Source organism: Carassius gibelio, chromosome B10, assembly GCF_023724105.1.
Source record: "Carassius gibelio isolate Cgi1373 ecotype wild population from Czech Republic chromosome B10, carGib1.2-hapl.c, whole genome shotgun sequence".
NCBI classification, from domain to species: domain Eukaryota; kingdom Metazoa; phylum Chordata; class Actinopteri; order Cypriniformes; family Cyprinidae; genus Carassius; species Carassius gibelio.
This window is the reverse complement of record NC_068405.1, coordinates 16,079,423-16,101,392: the sequence shown is the minus strand read 5'-3', so window position 1 is coordinate 16,101,392 and position 21,970 is coordinate 16,079,423. Positions and strand designations below refer to the sequence as shown.

Below are 21,970 nucleotides of genomic sequence, written 5' to 3'. Positions count from 1 at the left end.
GATATGATAATCTGATATTTCTGCTGCTGAGATATCAAAAATAAGAATAATAAAGATTAAATCATATATAAAATCTGCTCTTCAACTAACTAGAAAGCAATGCCTTTTGGCTTGGAGTCAATAGGGAAAAATGAAAATTGTCATCATTTACTCAAGTTGATGTTGTTCCAAAATTCCAAGTTTTCAGCAACAGCTGATCAATATCAGGTGACTTAAATTGATAGGACAGTATAAAATGGTCTGGATAACCAAGTTTAATCACACTGTCTAGCTAATCATCACTTCATGTTGAAATTTGGTTGGTGCATTGCTAGTTTTATGTCCTTACTTGGCCCAAAAATACATTCTGAGACTATTGATATGTACAGGAAGGGTTTGTTTTATGAATTACAGCTCTCAGGCAGTAAACAAACGGTCATAAAACTGAGTGACGAGTCCGGGTCAGAGTCCGAAGCAACTGTCGATGAGTGGGCCGATACTTTAATTTCAAAGGTCTCTGTAACAGGAACCAACAGTAGAGATAAATGGTAAAAGCCAATATGTAGGACAGCCCACTTTAAGTTTTTAAAGCTCAAGCAGGATAACAGCTCACCAAGCAAGTTGATGATCCCTTCATTGTAGGCCGCGAACAGACGGATGGCGTCTTTAAACAGAAGCATGAATGCAGCATTAATGACCCCGTTTGTGAGCTCATTAGCGTTTACCTGTGGACACAAAATAAGCCAAACACAATTTGGATGAGACGATTATGTTACAAGAACTGAAAACAAGTGGAAAAGACCACTGAAGAAAGACCAAGCCATTAGTGCATATGGAGCTCAAGTCTAAATAAGTCTAGTTATTGTGAGCATAAACTCACGTTGAAGTCGAGGAGTGCATCCATCTGGTTTTGGATGATAGGGATGGTCTTTAAGAGCTTCTCTGTGTTCATAGTTCTCATTACGCCATCCGCCCTTTGACAACAACAGACAACCAATTCAATAAAGAGCTCGCATTTTTTGGCTGAACTATACCTTTAAAAAAACAGACTTACCCTCTTTTTACTTTTGTGAAGTCGAAAGCCACTTGTCTGTATGAGACTGCCTTTTCGTTCAGGTAGCGGCTGTACCTCCGAATGAAGGTGGACATGTCATACCCTGCACGCAGAAGAGAACATGCTGTCTTCTGAGTTCACAGTGACCCACGGGTTGTTGAAATTAGTCATACAGCAGACCGTATTCTTGTGTTCTGATTCTAGACATTTAATAACATGAGTCTTTGATGTACTAGTTGAATTCTGAGCACAATGATTGTGACTCATTTAAAGGCTCAGAGGGAAAAAACATTCTGGTTTCCATAGGGTTAGTACAATGCATGACACAGCCTAGAAGCCGTCAGATTTATCAGACTCTGCCAAGTATGACAGGTCATCAAGAAGTTTACTAGTATATCCTGCGAGTCATATGCTCAAATGCAAAAGATACAATTTTACAAATGAAATGGACAACATTTTAAATATGTACATTATATTCTACAATCATTCCATGAATATGAGAGCACTAAGACATACATTTTTTGACATATGATTTCATCCTCAGTAGTTAAAAATACTAGAAGAGTTTGATTCATGGACTCAAAAATGTCAGTGGAAGTCTCTATATGGCATTGTAAATGCTAATATATATATATATATATATATATATATATATATATATATATATATATATATATATATATATATACACACATACTAAAAATGTTTTAATTCAGATGCAAATGTATAATATAATTTATTTTTCTTATTAATTTAGCAATAATAATAATAATAATTTTATTTTTCTACAAAATAATTATTCATACTTTTTGTTTTATGCACCTGACCAAACTGGCTCTTGGTCAAAATATAACAATAAAATAGCGCATATATTATATATATATCCAAGCAATAACAATTTGTACTGTATGTTTATTCTTGTTTAATATTAATATAATGAAATAAATGCAAAACTTTGTCAATTCAAATATTTTCTAACTCATAATATTCAATATACTGATACATACAGTATATTTTATTGCGTAGCTATATTTTATATGGGATGTCATAAAGAAAAGTACTAAAAAGTACCCAGCCACAACTAAAAGTATTAAAGTAGTAGGATAAAGGTGAAGTACTGCAAGGTGCCTTGAAAAAATCTGAGCCAGAAAGTTCTAGTCCTTTTCAGAAAACTGGCTCAGAGCTATTCTTGAAAGACTCTCCAAACTAGAGAGTCTTGCTGTGCTGATTCCCCTGCTGCCTTCTTTGAGTGCTGGCTGCCAGGCAGCTTGTTAACATGGGAAAAGCCTTGAGTAAATAAACCCACTAGTGCTTTATTTAAGCTGAAAGTCGGACATGTAACTGAACAGGTCCCAAGAGACAGACAGACAGACAGACAGAGCCTCATGCTTCTGCTGCCCAAACCCTCCAACACAGCATCAGACCATGACTAACATTAAAATGATAAACCTGTGAAAACATAGTGCATGTTCTGTCAGCTGCTCAAAAATTCATCACGTCTGCATTTGTCTTGGGTTTGGACGCTCATGAAAATGGATGACACAGCTGGGATGTGTTTGGGAAAACAGAATGACTAATGAAGTGTTGGGCTGAAAGCACCTACCTTGTAACCCGCTTTTGTCCAAAAAATTACTGAGGTTGAATAATGTGTTCCTGGAGGCCAGATATTGTACAAATCTCTGTCAACATGAGGAATAAAGAGTGTGGATTTCAATTTATTTTGAAGTTAGTCATCAGGCAAATAAACAGAACTGTCGAAGCCACAAGGGTAAAATTGATTGAGTGTGGAACATGTGCGGTTTGACTGCTTTAACTTAACCAAAACCATGACTAAACACTGCTGAAAATACCGAGAGTTAAAGGATTAGTTCACCAAAAAATGTAAAGTTGGTTATTTACTCACGCTCATTTAATTTCAAACCTGACTTACTGTCTTCCAAGAACATAAAAGATGGATCTTGGCCAATGTTTTCAATAAAATTAAAGTAAATGCTGAATAAGGTTGTACAACTTTATAAAAAATAATAATAATAATTTAAAAAAAAAAGTGTTGTAAAAAATTATAAACCCCAGGACTGATAAATTTTGTTAAATAAAACGTAACGAATACACTTCAATAAAAGTGTTTTTAAAAAGTGGTCAGCAAGGTCTTCAATTAAAATAAAATATTTAAATGCGGTCAGGATATTTCCAAAAAAAGAAAAGAAAAAGAAAATGATATGTAAAAAAAAAAAATAGTAAAGAAAAAATAATAATAAAATAAATAAAACAAATTAAATTTTTAAAAACAGAAATAAAATATATAGTTAGTTTCGAATGACAACTTTTTCCTTCTTTTTTCATTTTTGAGTGAACTATTCCTTCATTCCAAAGAGTTCAGTGTGTAGAGATTTAATCAGGCTATAGGTTATAAAAGTGTACAAGAGTGTGTGTGTGTGTGTAGGGTCGCTGACCTCATTGCCGTAGACCATAATGTGGTGTGTGGTGATGAGGGATTTGAAAACGACCACCCAGCTGGTGTTGGTGGTGCGCTCGAACAGCGTGTCGGCCAGCTGAGGGATGTTCACATTCATCTCATTGGTGCAGTGGATCAGACCTGTAAGAGAGAGTTGAAAGAGGTCAAGGTGTTTATAATTCAAACTGTCAGCACATCACAGCCTTTGTATTTGGCCCCTAAATAACTTAAACAGTTTTGGCATGTTAACTTTTTTGAATCCCCCAGTTCAGACTTCCTCAAAAGGGTGCCCTAACTAGTAGTCAACAGACGATTATACTGATATAAAGAGAACACGGTGGTGAAAATGACATGCAACACAAGATTTCCATTTCTAATAAATGATACTTTTTTAACCATTCATCAAATAATCCTGATATTTGTACAGTACATGGCCTTTTTCAGAAAAATATTAAGCAGCTCAACTGTTTTCAACATTGATAATAATTGGAAATGTTTCCTAAGCACCAAATCATTATATTCAAATGATTTCTAAAGGATCATGTGACTCTAACCACTGGAGTAATGGCTGCTAAAAATTTAGCTTTGCTAGCACATGAATACATTTTCAAGTTATATTTTGTCTGTCTGTTTCTAACCAATTTTGGATAAAACTAGTTAGAAACAGACAGATTGTGGTAAAATGTAATTGTTCTAAAATTACATTGCACATTTTATTTTATTTTAAGTTTTAAAATGTTCTGATTGGCAGTGTTCATCTCATAAACAAAATTAAGGTTCAAGAAGTGGAACAAAATGACAAAAAGATGAATTAAAACATGTTTTCAAGTTCATCATTTTGCACGCACAGTATCATCAACTTCAATTATTTTAGTTTACAAAAATGATTATTTAATTGTTATTAGGCCATTAAAAAGAAATTAATACAACAACAAATTATTGACTAAATGGACAAGACATATACGAAAATGTATTAAAAATAGAAAAATTATTGATGCAGTCTGAAAGTTCTGTAAACCTCCTAATGATTCTAAGGTGCCTCCGTTCAGTATGTTAGCATTCAGACAGCGCTGACATGGTTTGAGTGAGAGAAATGCATTTATATCCTGTGCTTTATTAGTTCTTTGGCTGGACTCCACAGCCATCTGTGCTCCGAGAGCGGGATCCCTCAAGGCTCGCTCTACACCACCGACACTGTGAGACTCATTCAGGGCCGCAGCTTATCATGCCATTCATGAAGCCTCCCACAGACAGCGAGGGGGGACTCCGCTGCCTCTCTCTTTTCAGGATTCAAATGACGGAGAAACCACTTCTAGACCTCCTTAAATGAAATGAAATTAAAAAGCCACTCATCGTTACTACAACCCATTTCAAAGACACAAGAGTAATTACACACTTCCAACTAACTGCCACCAAATATTAGTGCATACATGACCTTTTGAAGTGGGGATGTGAAAATATGCTGCACAGCGAGCATGGGTGGGCTATAGAATGCCCTCTCTTTTACAGATAAGATCCGCCATTTAAACCTGCACAAAGGCTTGGCCACGTGACAACAATACACTTTTCAGAGCCAACACAAAACGCCTGCGCCAAGCATGATGGCGCTGCGAAAGCACACGTCCATGGGCCTCGAGTGAAAGATCAAAAGCCAGAAGACGACGTTTAATGCTGTTATCGTCCTACGCCAGGGTAACCGGACACTGACGGGTTTACCTTACATGCCCTGATGTAGCCAGCAGGCACATCAGAAGAGAAGAATGAGACATCTGTAGGACGCTTTCCTAATCAAGACCCATCCAATGTGGATCTCTTTCTCCCTGGAGTGGTTCATTGATGGTTCAGCAGGGTGCACATGCATGTGTATCCAACCATGTGATGGTCACGTGATGAGAAATGAATGAATTGCCACCCGCTCTGCCTAAAAATCTAACTCACTGACACTTACCTACTTGAAGTAAAACCTTACCAAACTTTAAGTAATAAAATATCCATATTCCTTTGACACTCAGGCTCATGATTTGAAATGCCTGTTGGGTAATTCTACAATATTAAAAGTCATCAAATGCCAAATTGTGCACTGGAAGTGTTCTAATATTACACTGACTTTATTTGCTTCTATAAAATATGCTGAAGAAATAGGATGATATTAAACGGATAGTTCACTAAAAAATATAAGCGGTCTTCATTTACTCACCCTCATGTTATTACTAAACCTGTATAACTCCCTTGAACTCTTTTTGGATTTGGAATATAGAGCAAAAATTGTGTACTTTAAAGATCTTTTTGCATCTTTTTTTTTTATCTTGAAAACTCCAGCTTCCCATAGCTATAAATTAATGTGGATAAAAAGGTCTAGAAATGTCTCCTTTTGAAGAAACAAAGTCATACGGGTTTAAAACAACATATGGGTTGTCATGATCATCTTCATTTTCTAGTCCTTTAAAACATGACTTGTGCTTGTAAACATACAAATAAGACACTGTTATGGAATAAGCTATTAATAGAGAAAGATATGTTTACTTTAGACTAAAATATTCACCCACCCAATGATTATGGTGGAAATATGCAAACCTACACCACTAAATATCCATTTCCTCATGGTTACATTTTTGGGTCAATGACACGACTCATTTTGTCCAAATGTAATTTGGTAACGCTTCAGATTATGGAACAACACATTCAGTATTACCTAAGAGCTTTGCCTTAATAAACTCCTAATTACTGCTTATTGATAGTAAGGTAGTCATTGTAAAAGTTGTGTTTAGATATGGGGTAGGGTTAATGAATCTAGAACATGTCAGGGAGACTTTTTGTTGTCAGGTGAAAAAAAGTAAATAACAGAATAAAAGCCTGTAAACCCTCATGGTATTCTCGTCAATCAGCACTGAAGACTAACATGTAAGAGAAGAAATTGATGAAAAGTTGTTATTTTTGTTTTCTTTGCCATCAGAAATATTCTCATAGTTTCATAAATTTTAAATTGGATGACTGCTGTTACATGGACTGTTTTAATGATGCCCTTACTACTTTTTTAGGCCTTGAATGTGGTAGTTACGTTGGTGTCTATGCAGGGTCAGAAAGCTTTCGGATTTCATCATAAAAATCTTAATTCGTGATCCAAAGATAAACAAAGGTCTTACAGGTTTTGAACGACATGAGGGTGAGTAATTAATCACAAAATTTTGGGGTGAACAAGCCAATCCCTTAAAGATCTCAGACATCCTTATTGTCAGTGACCCATTTGCAATGTATAGGAAGTAGGGATGTCAAATTTCGATTATTTCCATGATCGATCGTCGTTTAAATTAACGATCAATTAATCGATTAATTGTTAACCATAATACTGCAAAATGCGTCTATTGTAGGCACGCAGTCAGCGGTATGACAGGATGTGCAAAAGCCACACACACACACACAAAACGCTTTCTCACTTGAATTAAAGAGGTTTTAGTCTGAATAAAATGCTAGTAGCAGGATTATAAAATGAATAGATGCGATTATGATCATTTGATAAAATGAAGAGAGCGCGCCATACTTTTGAGGTCATTTTACTTTGTTGACAGTTTCCAATCCCGCACGGAGAACGCTGAACGCGCCTCTTTAAATGGTTTTGTGGTGCTCGTTGTTGTATTTTAAAGCACAATTGCAATGTTTTCAACTGACATTATTGTATAAAATTAACCGAAATGTGGAGCGCGTGTGACTGCGCTGCACATTAAGTGAACTACATCGGCGCTGCTGCACCAAAACACAGTTGCTCACATTAATTTGATCCTGCTGGATTCTGTCCTAGAAAATGTCAGATTTTTAAAAATCCGGCATACAGCACATTAGATCGTGACAGTGCATGCGTGCAGACGAGGATGAGCGAGCGCGGCTTTGGCTAGATTTATTTGGAGGTTATTGCTCATGTCTCATTCGGCACAAATCGAAATGTTTCCATATTCGCAATGTATTTGAATGTTAAACTATTATTTATAATGTAAACTAGGCTTGTACTTAACACGCATTCGCATATAGACGGAAAAGATGATCCTCTTCATATGAGCAAAAACGTCCTTGGCATAACAGCAGAGTGGACCGGTAGCTATACTACGGTCTATTTAAACTGACCAGTGTAACCTTTTAATGTTTAGTTGGCATTTTATTTTGATAATGAACAGACTGCGATGTAAGTTTGAATCGCTAGAATATACGTGTGCAGCAGGCTCCGGGGCGATCGAAACAGCTGAGACATTAAAAAATATATATATTTTCCGCAAAAGTGTTTACTTTCATTTGTGCACACTCACAATAAAAACAGAAGATTTGTGCTCTTGTAAAATAAAGCAAACAAACAGAATGCGTTGTCATCCTTTTTTTTTGTGAACTTATGGAGCGCCCACACTTCTGTTTTAAATCCATTAATCTTAATTAGCCTATTTAAGTCGGATATATTTCGCATAGCCTATTTAAAAAAAAAAAAAAAAAAAAAAAAACATGAAAACAAATTGTTATTTTTATGTTCAGCCTATTACTTAGTAGGCTATAAATTTTCCTTAAAGAATCCCATTTTGTCCCAGGGCTTAGAACCTGTGGCCTAGTCAGGTCCATGCAGAAACTTGTGAACGATGCTCGGCGTCACCGTTTAGTGACAGCAGTGAATGCTCCAGGAATGTGTCGGTCACAGCGCCTATTAATCGCTGTTTTGAATCCAGCAATTATTTATTTAGAAATGATAAGATCTGATTATGACAAGTGTGGTATAAAAGCTTTGTTTATTAGAGGAATAATAGGTTAACTGGAAAATGTTAGATCGCGACCATGCTTTTGGACCCATAGTCTTCATTTACGCGGCTTTGTTCTGGTTTGCCGGTTGGTCACGAATTTCCACAAATTCAGTATATTTAGGCATTGTTTCTTTTCCTAAATCTTCATCGTCTAACCCTCTAATTTCCCAGGTTTATTTTATTATCTTTCGCTTTTAATAACTGTTTTCGCATCTCTTACTGTGGTAAACATGGGAAGGGAAATTAAAGATTTCATGAATTAAGAATTCGTTCGATTTATTAATTTGTTCCCTTATTTCACTTAAATCATGGGTTATTTAGGGAACAAAATTAATGAAACATGGACAATTGCCACATTAATAATTCGTAGGAATGAATTAACAAGTTGTAGTAATGAATAGACTACCTGTCCTGTCACTGTGTCCCGCAGCCCTGCAAAGCGCACCATATAAAACAGTTATCTGATGAAATGATTAGTAACTACATCTATTGCATTTAATGTTGAAGAACTTTTATGTTGTTTCTATTTAAATGTACTTTAAAGTTTAAATCACATTAAAAGCTTAATTTGTACATTGTGAATGAATGATGATGCTTTTATATATCGTCACCGTCACTCACAGCCGCTCGCACGTGTTGAGTGCGCATAAGCCGCACGCAGCCCAACACTGAATCGGTTAACCGACCATCGATAGCCTTAATCGATTGCATCTCTTATCGACAATTAATCGATCATCGATTAATCGTTGACATCCCTAATAGGAAGGGTCATTACCATGAGAGCATAACAAATGTTAATAATGAACCAGGAATATTGATCTTAAAGCTAGTGATAGGCTGGGCTGCACACTGTCATATATAATGCACTGTATGCCAGAAAAACATGAAAAAAAAAATACATATATATAATTTATCTATTTATTTTTTCTTCTGTTGACAAAGCTAAACAGAAGGATGGCGTTCATGGAGCCACAATGGACTGACTATAAGACCTAATGGCATCACTATGGTGTCCTGAGCCTTCAAATACCATTTTCTTTTGTTAAATGACAGGAGAACAGAGTGGACTCAGCAACCGGATGCTACAAACTTCCTCCAGTTCATGACAGGAAACCGATTCGACAGGAATCCTTTAAAATGCTCAGTCATAAAACAAGCTGATGATAGAGATATCTAGACTCTCTGACCCCTAAAGTACAGAAATGTCAGGAGGCCACAGGAGACACAGGCCAAACAGGTAACAGAAAACAGGTAGAAACGAACAGGCTGACAGACACTTTTTTTTTCTCCCCTCATCACATCTCTGGTCCGCTTCAGGCAGACCCATTTGTGAGGGCAGAGGACAGGAAACCATTAAGTGAATGACTGCTCCCCTGATTCGAAGGCTTTAACTCGCAGACAGATAGAAGACAGCATTGTGCACTGCATCACATAAACTCAATGCACAAAGGGCTGACTACCTGCAGGCTAACTTGGACAGGCAATAAATAACTAGTAATATGGTTAAAAAAAATGCAACAATTTGGTCAACAGTAACTATTAAGACAAGTCTCTAATAATATATATAACATGTATTGTTTATTGTAGCAATATCTAGAATATAAAATAATTACAGTGACAGGGCTCCAGACTCATTCTTCCCACTGGTCACTCTTTTGTGTCTAACTTTCTCAGTTCTTTCGGAGTCTGGAGCCCTGAGTGATATAATAATTCAGATGCATGAATGTTACACATAAGAAAGTGCAAATAACTTTTTAAAACTTATTATATCCAGAAAATAAAACTTCCCATGAAGACCATGTGGTTAACATCAGACCAGCACACAAATATCATGAAAAAAAAAATGCCACATGTACAGAGCGCATTCACAGAGCTCAGTGGCCAGAAGAAGGAGAACATACATATCTTAGCTGGAATGCAGGCTTGACTTCACAGCATTGTAGAATCCAGAGCTTGTTGAGGAAGTGGATGAAGAGAGAGAGAGGAGGGAAGAGAGAGGGAGAGGGAGAAAGGAGGAGAATGAAGGAGACAGCTGCACAGAAATCAGGGAACCATGCCACAGAAACTCAGATATGCCAGAAACAAATAAATATCTAAAATGTTATAAGCTTGATAAACTGGGAACTAGAACAAAAAAAATAAAAATAAAACTAAATAAAATACAATTCAGGAAGTCAATCATGCATTAGTTTTCATAAAAAAAGAGAGCAGCTGCTAAAGCTTAACGAGTAATAAAAAAAAAATGATACAATAAAATACATTTTGGCAGAGCATGAAAGAATGTCTTCACAAACAAAAAGAACAGCTGCTCAAGGATAAATGCAGAAAAATTCTAAACATTATTCAGTAAAACTTCATGTCTGGACTCATTTAACCACCGTTACAGGAGGCATTTTATCAATGGTTTTCTCAAAGTTACTCATTAACAAAATAATAGCGAGTGTTACTACCTCAGACTGGCACGGACATTCAAACAAGTATCATCAAGGTAACTTTTCTCTTTCTCAAATAACATCTTGGAAAAAAATGCTTTGTGGCACGTATTATGTACAAGCAGATCTCCTGGGGTCATTAGCTAATCCTACATAAAAGATTAAAAAGATGAATTATTACAGAAGGGGAAAAACATGCAAGCAGCTTACAGGTGCATCTCAAAATAGAATGTCGCGGAAAAGTTCATTTATTTCAGTAATTCAACTCCAGTTGTGAAACTCATGTATTAAATAAATTAAATGCACACAGACTGAAGTAGTTCTTTTAAGTTTGACTGCAATTTAACAAGAATGCACCAATTCACTATCATGGGTATCCCCTGGGTCAGGTTGGGGCGGGTAAAGACATGGTCACTTTATTTGCAGGGCGGTCATTAAAAACTAAAATAAAAAAATCCATGTTTTTTGCGTGCCAATTCCCTGTTTTGAGCTGATTAGCATGTCACCATATTCTAATTTGGTAGTGAATTGTTTTTTTTTTTTTTTTTTTTTTTTTTTTTATGTGAGCCAAAATCATCACAAAAAAAAAAGAAACCAAGAGACTTAAACTACTTCAGTCTGTGTGCACTGAACTTATTTAATACACGAGTTTCACAATTTGAGTGGAAAAGTTCATTTCAGTAATTCAATGTCATTTTAATTTATTGAGATGCACCTGTATATCAAGTTTTTTTTTTTTTTTTTGTAAACCAAAAATGCAGACAATCAACAGAAAATCTGAATCACTCGGACTGCTTCCATATTTAGACAGTGACGTTCAGAATGAAGTAGCATGTTTGTTGTGAGAACAAACTCTTAGTTTTGACTCATGAATTTCCCCTGATGGAGGCCGATCTTGAGGAAGAGTCGCTGTGTGCTGCTATCTGCAGACATCTCCCGTTTAATCAGCTCCCAACATTTTTCTGATTTCTGGAACAACTTCCTGTTGGCGGTTTAGATTTTGAATAGTTGGCGACCTACAAGAATGCAGGAAGTATCTTGAAATGGTTCACTGGGTTCATCTAGGCAAGACACTTACAGTCTCGATTGAATTTGGGAGGGTCTGGAAGCAGGAATGCTGATAAACTATCTGTTCTAACTCACAGTGCGAAACGTATTCGCAAAAACTAATCACCAGGTTGCCACTGGGAACAACTGACCCTAACCAGACACATTTTTTGCACGAGTATAGAAGTGTATTATTCTAACACAGCATCCTAAACCGGTGATGCATTTTTTCAGTTTAACCCACTATATTATTTTACACAATTAATGCAACAGTTGGCCAACCCACTTCTTGAAAAGTACATTTATTTAGATGCATAAAATTTTCATGACCACATCAAATGGGACACGTGTGCTCCAACTTCACTTCAGCACAAGTCATACGAGCACAGAACCTGTACGGTGCTCAGAGTGCACCAGTGTGAGTTGTATTACGTGCATGCAATGTCGTGGTCAGTTAAGTCATACGAAAAAGGTGATTAAAGCTGCTTTAAAACTGTGCATGCATGTAATATATTTTATGAGTCACATTTAAAATCATGTCTCCAAAATGGTTTTCAAAACTGTTCTGGAGCATGTCAGCATGGTCTTCCTCATCTAAAACACCCGATTCAACTCGTCAGCTCATTAGTAGAGAATTTAAGACTTGAAGAGAGTCTGAAAAGGTAAAGAGAGTTGAGAGAAGATATGATGCGTGTCAGATCCACGTCACGTTCAGAAGCAGAAGCTCTAAAACAAACAGCAGCCAGAACAACCTAATAACCAGCTGCTTTGATGTCTATCAATCAAAGAAAAAGAGAGAGAGAGAGAGAGAGAGAGAGAAAAGAGGAGATCAATAAATTTATAGCTTTAATGATTCATCTATTTAAATTAGAATTTAGTGTTGTATAACTTTAATTTTCATTTCTGTAGGCTATTTTTCTGATGAGAGGGCACTGGTAAATATGGAATTCATTATAACTGGTTTATGTGAATATTGTTTTTTTAAGTCAAATAAAGATTAAAATTATTAGCTCTCAATTATACTGCAATGTTGAGGCTATAGTCAATGGTTAAATATTAAGGGGGGAAAATAATTTTATAGAGACATCACTATTGGTATCAGTGATACTGGCCTTCAGTCATAAAAAGATGCCATTAAACATTAAAATATATACTGTCTTTTTGTTGTTTGTACATTATTTTCGAGATTGAATGTGGAATTATTGCAATATAAAAGTTCTAAAAATTTTAAATGTTAGGTGGGATAAATCATGACTAATTTCAGATTTTTTTTTTTTTTTTATTAGTTTATATTTCTTATTGACTGACAGCACTATTTAAAGATCCCCTTCTTCGTGATCCCATGTTTTAAACTTTAGTTAGTGTGTAATGTTGTTGTTAGAGTATAAATAATATATGTAAAATGCTAAAGCTCAGTTCAATGCCAAGCGAGATATTTTATTAAACAGAAATCGCCTACAAAAAACGACCCGTTTGGACTACATCCCTCTAGTTCCTGTAGTAATGACGTCACTAAAACAGTGTTTTGACTAACCTCCACCCACATGAATTCACAAACAGGGGGCGTGGTCTTGTTGTGCTCCAACGGAGAAGGAGGAGGAGCTCTATTCGTGTTTGCCATGTCACTGAAACGCTGTTAATTTAATCTCTGAGTCCAATCAACTTTTTTTGGGCTTCCCAGGGACGCTGTACTTGGAGATTAATGGTTACAATTTATGTTTAACTCTGTTCCCAAAAATTATAATCCACATGTAAAACTATCTGCAGCAAATTTTGCTGAGGACAGCTTGCTGAGGACAAAATTCTCAATCTCAATCAGTTTAATGCTGGATTCGCACAAAGATTATTCTTGAAAGATGAAGCAGTTCCCTCTTTGTCTGGAGAAGGCGTTGTTTATGGACCACAACCGGTAAGTGTATTTTATTATTTAAATTGGTGCGTTTAACAGTTTCTGTAACTTATTACACAAAGGGCAACGCTGTTTAGCTTTGTTAACTAGATGTTAGGGCTGTGCAAAAAAACGAATGCGAATTTCATGCGCATCTTGTCAGTAAAAACGCAAAAAAAAAGTACATCTCTAGCACGTGCGTTCTAGCCCAATCACGTTTCGAGGAGGGCAGCACGCGCTCAGCTGCTGTCGAATCACAACACAGGAACCGCTGGCCCAATCAGAACTCGTTACGTATTTCTGAAGGAGGGACTTTATAGAACGAGGAAGTCATCAGCCTGTTTTTATGACAGTGAAAACAGCGGTATACAGATAGGTGAATTGTGTGAAAAATACTGTGTTTTTTTACACGTGAAACATGAACATGTTATATTGTACACTGTAAACACAATCAAAGCTTCAAAAAAGCGTGAATAATGGGACCTTTAAAACACAACGGTGCTTTAAAGTCTGCATGAAATAAAATTTGATATTTTCTAAATGCATAATATCGAGTTATTTTAGTATCACTGATTTTTTATTAGGGTTTGTTAATATTAAAATAGATTCTGCTTTCTCTTTAATTTTTAAGTTTTAGTAATTGACTACGTTTACATGCCCACGAATGTGATTATTTCCAATAATCAGAATAAGGACTTATCGCATAATGATGTTTACATGTCAAGAGCAAAGCTTTTCACTCCCGTTTACATGCAATTTTATCATTCGCGAAGAATTACGGTTAATTTTTCTTTGTTGTGTCTATATAGTTGTAATACATTTTTATTTATTTGTTTTAGTTGATGTTATAATTTTATTTTTATTTTAAATTTGTTATTTTATGTTGATTTTAGTTAATTAAGTGTGTAAGTGTGTGTGAGAGTGAGTGAGGGTGAGAGAGTGAGAAATAAATTAGTATATCTTGTTTTATTGCAAGTAACAATTTTTATTATGGTTTTAGTTAATTATTGTAACTCCAGCAATTTGCAGATCTTATTGTGATTGATCCATCCATCCATGCATTTTTGTTTTTACCTTGTAATATTTAATAGAAATGTCAGAGATTTCTATCTATTTTACTTTTCCGAGAGGATTTTACAGTGCAAACTGTCTGGCAGCCAAAGTCACAGCACTGTCATTAAAAGTAGCCCTAGCTAGTGCTACTTTCAACAAAACTTATTCTGTGACCACTTTCAAATACTTTGTGAGTTCAGCCCCTGCTGAATGGTCTGTTTATGGCCTAAATTTCTGTCATCGTCACTCAAAAAGCAGTAAGGAGGGCATCACAACCTTTCCCTCTGCTGTATTTGGGTTGGTGTGACTAGTTACATAATACTTGATCACTTAAAACCACTGAGGTAAACAGGCACTTTGCTAATGGCATACTGGGTCAATAATTTAGGAAATGGAAAATGAAGAAAGTCAGCTACAAACGCTCTAAAGCCAGGCTTGACTAGGAGGTTCGAACAGTGACTCTAAAAGCCAAACTGGACTCTATTCACACACAGCAGGGTGGTGACTCAGCAATCTTTCTGACCGACCATCATTTGATGCCTCTCAGGTCACATGCTATATTTCTACCCGGGTGTAGACACACTCACATTGGTATGACTGACTTACCGCGGATCCCTGCCACAGTGATCTGACACCATAAAATGGCAAAGAGGGGTCACTTTGTTGGAGCAGATGACGTTTTATGGCTGTTCTAGCTACGCATATTGAGAGCGCAGTCAGTCAACACGCTGTAAGCTTAGGGTGCTTTCAAGCTACTATTTTCTTAAATGCAACTTTAAAATTGGGTTATGAATTGTGTATTCAAAAATACAGATACTAAACAATAGGCACACCAATTAAGATGAGAGCACTTTAATCTATGATTACAACAAACGACTGATCCGATTTCCGCCGGCTGTCCAACGGTTCATCAGACAAAGATGCATTTCACGTCCTGAAAACCTTCAGTTGTAAACCAGGCAAACTAGCTACCTCACTTTTTTTTTTTTTTTTGACTACATTCTGAACCCCCGATCAAGTACGCTGTGGAATGAACACCATATAATTTAGAACATTCCTGTTACATGCTGCTTGGAAGAGCTCTGCAGCTACAGGAAATCAAGCGATCCAAAGGAAAACGCATAATGAGTTGGTTCAATTCAAGCTCTAAGTTTGCTTGGAGCGGCTGTGTATCTCAAAATCATAAAGATAAGTAAGTGTGTTTGTGTGTGGTGGATTTGTTCTCGGACAGATTCTAGGAAGCATCTATCATATTGCAGAACTGACTGATATGAATGAGCACCCAGAATAAGCCATGATCCCGTTGAACATGCTTACACAGCACTGAGGCACAGAAGGCCAGCCAACATGACTTCAACAAGCCATGGAAATACAACAGCGGAAGGTACACTGTTGATGTTGGTGGTGTGTATGTGATTTCACAATTTGATGAGTTCAACCACTACCCACCCAATCGCTCTCTGAATCCACCGGTTTACTTACACTAAACCCTCATGAACACAAATCAGGTTGTTTACGCCCCATATTTATATCCATGGCCCATTATTTGGGAGAGTCAGTAAAATTAGCATCCACTGTAATGGAAAAACAAAAATCATATATGTAGTGGAAGCTAAACCGTTCTTGCTTGCCACATGAGAATCAACGTTTTTTGCTGCATGTTTTTCCAGGAGAAATCTCATTAAAATACTTAAAATAATGTATTTAAAGAATCAAGAGAAATCATTAAGAAATCATACAGATTTGAAACGATATGAGGGCGAGAAACTGATAACTATTTCTTCTTTAGTGAACTATCCCTTTAAGTGGGCAAATTTTATGATGGGCAGGACCAAATGTTTACCCAACCAAATTCGATTCTATTTTGTTTTGCGATGTGAGGAAAGGAGAGAATAAATGACACTCCACCTTTAACATGGACCACTTCCTTATATGCTTCCTAACACAATCAATCTCTATTGACTAATATGGCAGCCATTATGGAACATAAGCTGGCATTTATTTATGGACATAAAAGGATGTATAAAGCACCTGATAATCCATAGCAAACCTTTGCATTAGCTAAGACAAGACGGCCTTAAATTGGTAAGCTCAGTGTAACTCCTACTGACCTACGAAGACTTCCGATCATTCAAGAACATCAAAATTTATCAATAGCCAAATTCACTAAATGTATTTTCCTGTTTATCAAATTAGAGTGAAGGTACAAGAATTCTTTTGACTTAACAGAGTGGCATTATTTATTACCATGTTCATGTTTTTAACTAAAATGTTTTCCTAATCTAAAACATGAAGCGGAATGGAAACAATTGGAGGACATTTTTTTCAGCCAGCTGGTCATTTCGGGGATAAGGGTAGTTCAAGAGGAATGTTCTCCCTACTTCGGAAACCCGGCCCAAATCAAAGAGGCTGGGGGCCGGAGCCTGAGCCTGAGCCATATCTAATGTTCAAATCAAACAGAAGGGGAGTGAGACACGCTGCTATTTCGGTCCCAAAGGAAACTCCAGGCACAGAACACACTGCTGCCCTGAAATACCTACAAGACTTCATCACACACACTCTCTCCACGCTACGGGAACCAACCTGAGGGCACTGGACTACTGTGAAACAACATTCTGGACACAAGAAGAACGTAACATAAGCACACAATCAAGAAGAACGTAACATAAGCACATACTCTTAAAGGAAGAAGGCAATTAGGTCTTGACCTCCACTAAGTTCAGAACTTCTCTTCTCTTTAAAAGCCGTCTGTCAGCACACATGCCATTCGGTATTGTCAAGACCAAGCTAAAAATAGTTCACCAGAGGAAATTAGCACTGTAGGATAGGAACGAATGCAAAAAGCTATATGTACACAAGCAGTATGAGGCGAAAGACTTGATATGGTGGTGCCACCAGCTGATTTGAATCAGATGATGGCGCCACATCTATTGACATGACATTTATGCAAAAAAAAACACACACAGATCAACAAAGATCACAACTCAAGAACTGTACTTCAAGAATGAGTTTGCAAACACAAACCTGCAACTGCAAAACTGAACAAATTAAGAACAAACTGCAATTGATTCACCGAGTCAGAAAGGACACAGACATTCACACGATTCTTAACGGTCTGATAAGGGCATAATGGGCCCTAAATGAGGCCAGTGTGCTTCCTGAGAATCATTAGAGACCCCGGGCATCCGGCTCTATGAGAGCTGTCAGCACCAGCACCTTAGAGAGCCTGAGAACATCTCACTCAGAGAAGACAACCTGATTCCACCACACTCATAACAAGCCAAAAAGATGTGACATCTTCATAAAGTTAAAAGTTAACTTGACAGAACGGTCTCATGAGTTCAGCCGCTGCCAGGATTGAGCCAATTACAATAACGTCCTCTATAAACACCTGCCACAGTACATCTTAAATGAAATGTTACATAACCTTTAACAGTCAGCAGATTTTTCACTTTAATTGTAAAATCGACTACAACCAAAGAACTGAATAACTCTAGGGTTTGCCTAATCTGTAAATTCAAGACATTAATAACACTATGTTGTCAGGACTGCGTATAAGAAAATCATCATTTATTCAATGAAATGCCTAATTTTGGACACATTTCTGTGAAATATGTATTGATCATATATCAATTCTATATATTTTAATAACAAAATGCCTAAACACTTCTTTTCCACATAATGAATATAGCGGTCAAGCTCCAAAAAGGCACTGTAAAATAAAAGACAAAAAAACATGTACAATATTTTCCAAGTTTTGAAGTCACTAGATATTTTTGCGTAAAGAATAAAGTGAAATTTAAGTTGCTAATCACTAAAAAAATATGCTTTACAGCAGTGATCACTTTCATTGCATTGAAAAGAGCAGCTTGGACTTTCTGCAGTTAATAGCTCCTTTTGTTTGCAATGTGAAAATGAATTTCATAAACATGCTGTTGAACAAACAAATCCAGAATTAACATTTTGCCTTTACCCCTTTAAGAAATAAACATTAGTCGTACATCAATGTGACCCTGATAAAACGTGCTGCTTTTTGTTTTGCAACCTCAAAAAGACAGACAGTGATTTTATTTTGCACCGAAAGCACGTTTGTTTGCAATCATCAGATTTCTCAATTAATCCACTCGACTCAAACTGCAAGCGTCCTGATGAGACAGTAGATGGGCTCATTTTTAAATGTGGTTAATTATTAGTTAGCAAGTTAAATCATTAAATGCACTGCACTGTACTCATGCTATCTTAAAGCTCCCTGTTTCAACATCAGCAAAGGTTGCTGGAGAAAGCTGGTTAAACAGCACGAGCAGCACTGAACGTGACTCTTTAGCAGGCCTCGAGCCCCAGAACCTCTCGTTCCCAGGGCGACGAGTGACTGACGTAACTTTCAAACGCGGGTCCGAAAGCACTATAGTAAAAAATCCCATGACACTTACACTCCAAATGTTTCTTCTTTGGCCCCATGACTTCGTGCGTGGTTGCCTTGCACACAGTTTTGGACACCGCGGAACCGGTAACACTGTGTTGCGCTGCCGTTATCCGATCCGTTATGCTCTGTCCAGACATCCTCGCAGTTTTAAACAAACAGAAAAAGGGGGAAAACAAAAAAAGAGGGGGAAAAATATGCTCGGACTGATAAATCCAAAGGCAATGCTTTAGTCCTTGGGATGTACACTGTTCCGCCACCTGACAGGGGAAAGAGAAAAGAAATGAGATTGCAAGTAAGACGCATCCGCCGCTTCAGAGAGTCCAAATTAAGTTTGCTCTCAATGTATGCCGTCAGCTGATCGCAAAATTTACGTACCAAACGTTTTCTCCTCTATTAACGGCAGCGTCCTTTCTCTCTCTCGCAACCCCTCTGTCACGCACTCTCCTCTCTCTCTCCCTCTCTCTTAACTCCCCCTTTTCCTCCTCAGTGGCTCTCCTCTCGGATCTCGCCCAAGGGGCAAGGAACTCGACCGGAAGTTGAAGTCAGGTGGGGGCTGCCATCTTTTAGCAGAACTTCACTTGCGTTAGCATTCCCATTGACTCCCATTCATTTTGGCGTCACTTTGACAGCGAATAACTTTACATCTGAGGCATTTAAAGACTCTGTTTGTCCATTATTTATTTCTAAAGATACACGTCAATGTATAAAGGGCTCCATTACCTTCTATGTTACATTATGGCCCCGTATAAACAGTTTTTGTAAAAAATAGGCTAACGATTGCGTCATAACCACTCGGCTCTCTGTCGCATTACCGTACAGACAGGATGAGAAGCTCGCAGGCAATTACTTAATATGGCGTACTGGCGTTACATTTTAAAATACTATACAAAATAATTAATCAGAATACTTACTCCTGGTCACTCACGACAAAGAACTCCCCGCTCAAGCTCGCCGTCTCTGCAAGATTAACGATGGCAGTTTTCACGCACAGCTACTAGAAGGTTTACATCTGTCAGACAGGTTGCTGACGTCGTCAAGCTTCGTTTGAGTCTGCGCGTCAGAAACGGAAGTGCTAAAAAACGCTAAAACTGTGCTTCATTTGTCTCAATTGAGTTCCAATGGGGTCGCTGTGTCCATTTCTTTTACTGTCTATGATCTCGCCTCCCCCTGCTGGGTTTAAAAGGCTCCTAGGAAAATGGCGGGTCTGTTTCCTCTTTTCAGAGGATCCTCCCAAGGGGCAAGGAACTCGACCGGAAGTTGAAGTCGGGTGGGGGCTGCCATCTTTTAGCAGAACTTCACTTGCGTTAGCATTCCCATTGACTCCCATTCATTTTGGCGTCACTTTGACAGCGAATAACTTTACATCTGAGGCGTTTAAAGACTCTGTTTGTCCATTATTTATTTCTAAAGATACACGAAAATGTATAAAGGGCTCCATTACCTTCTATGTTACATTATGGCCCCGTATAAACAGTTTTTGTAAAAAATAGGCTAACGATTGCGTCATAACCACTCATCTCTCTGTCGCATTACCGTACAGACAGGAGGAGAAGCTCGCAGGCAATTAACTTAATATGGCGTACTGGCGTTACATTTTAAAATACTATACAAAATAATTAATCAGAATACTTACTCCTGCTCACTCACGACAAAGAACTCCCCACTCAAGCTCGCCGTCTCTGCAAGATTAACGATGGCAGTTTGCACGCACAGCCACTTAGAAGATTTACATCTGTCAGACAGGTTGCTGACATCGTCAAGCTTCGTTTGAGTCTGCGCGTCAGAAACGGAAGTGCTAAAAAACGCTAAAACTGGGCTTCATTTGTCTCAATTGAGTTCCAATGGGGTCGCTGTGTCCATTTCTTTTACTGTCTATGGATCCTCCCAAGGTTTATATGGATGCTGAATGGTCGGTGTAAAACCACAGACATCATGTGTAAAACGACGCCATGTTGGCTCCACATATTGGAACTGGTGCCTCGCATTACGTAGAATGTGAGTACTGCTGTTTGGCTTGTGAGCCAAAATGGCAGCTCTAGGTGGATAGTTTCTGTGTATTATTTACTAGTCACTCAGACTGGTGACGGTGCACGTGACGGAATTTGTCCAACCAAATTCATGGTTTCACAAAGTCTATTTATATATTTGTCACTGATTAAATTTGCTTTTCATCGTTAACAAAATAATAATGTATATTATTGTTATATAGCTACAATTGTGTGTGTTTTATGTTAAAATGTAATATAAGGAGAGATTGTGTGACTTTTTAACAATAGTAAAAAAAAAAAAAACAGCAACAAAAAAAATATATGAGTGGGACGGGGGAAAAAAGTTGTAGTTTGTATCTTTATTACGTAAAAAAACTAACAAAAAACATTATTTCATAATTTATTCTAATTGTTATTGTTGTGATATTTATCATTCGTTTGTAAATGAAAGGCTTATTAGCTTCCAGTTGCTCAACTGATAAACGTGTGGGAAAGAAAATCAAAACAAACGATTTTACGTAGTGAAAGAATTAAAATGCATGGAAAGGGAGACATCTAGTGATAAAAATATGCTATTACAGAAAGTATCAAAAAGCAGATTGTGTCTCGCGTTTTGAGGCAATCCATAAATCATGAACTGCGTCTTTTAAGCTTAAATAATTGATGTAAATTACAGTAGCTGATTATACTGGTGTTGACTGTATGCTGGTTGTGATGAGCGTAAGTGAAACCCACCTGATTTGTAGGATTCTGTAATATCTGCCTAATTCAACTTGATGCATTCCAATATCGGTTGCGTAAGAATACAAATATTCTCAAGCATCTATAGACAGACAGAGAGACAGACAGATAGATGGATCACTATTCTCAGCTCTCTCA

The 21,970-nt window shown here is 37.3% G+C and overlaps 1 protein-coding gene across 16 annotated transcripts in view; it reads right to left on the bottom strand.

Moving 5' to 3' along the window:
• Window positions 1-19,632, bottom strand: part of picalma (phosphatidylinositol binding clathrin assembly protein a) — a 39,129-nt gene extending 19,497 nt beyond the window's left edge. For all 16 annotated transcript variants that reach the window (XM_052567083.1, XM_052567089.1, XM_052567086.1 and 13 more), the window contains exons 1-7: window positions 19,479-19,632; window positions 19,111-19,360; window positions 3,487-3,629; window positions 2,637-2,712; window positions 1,034-1,136; window positions 860-953; window positions 593-704 (exon numbers count right to left, since the gene is read on the bottom strand). In XM_052567083.1, the coding sequence (XP_052423043.1) occupies window positions 593-704; window positions 860-953; window positions 1,034-1,136; window positions 2,637-2,712; window positions 3,487-3,629; window positions 19,111-19,240 (658 nt within the window). In that variant the 5' untranslated portion in view covers window positions 19,241-19,360; window positions 19,479-19,632. The remainder of the gene's footprint in view (window positions 1-592; window positions 705-859; window positions 954-1,033; window positions 1,137-2,636; window positions 2,713-3,486; window positions 3,630-19,110; window positions 19,361-19,478) is intronic.
• Window positions 19,633-21,970: the final 2,338 nt, after the last annotated feature.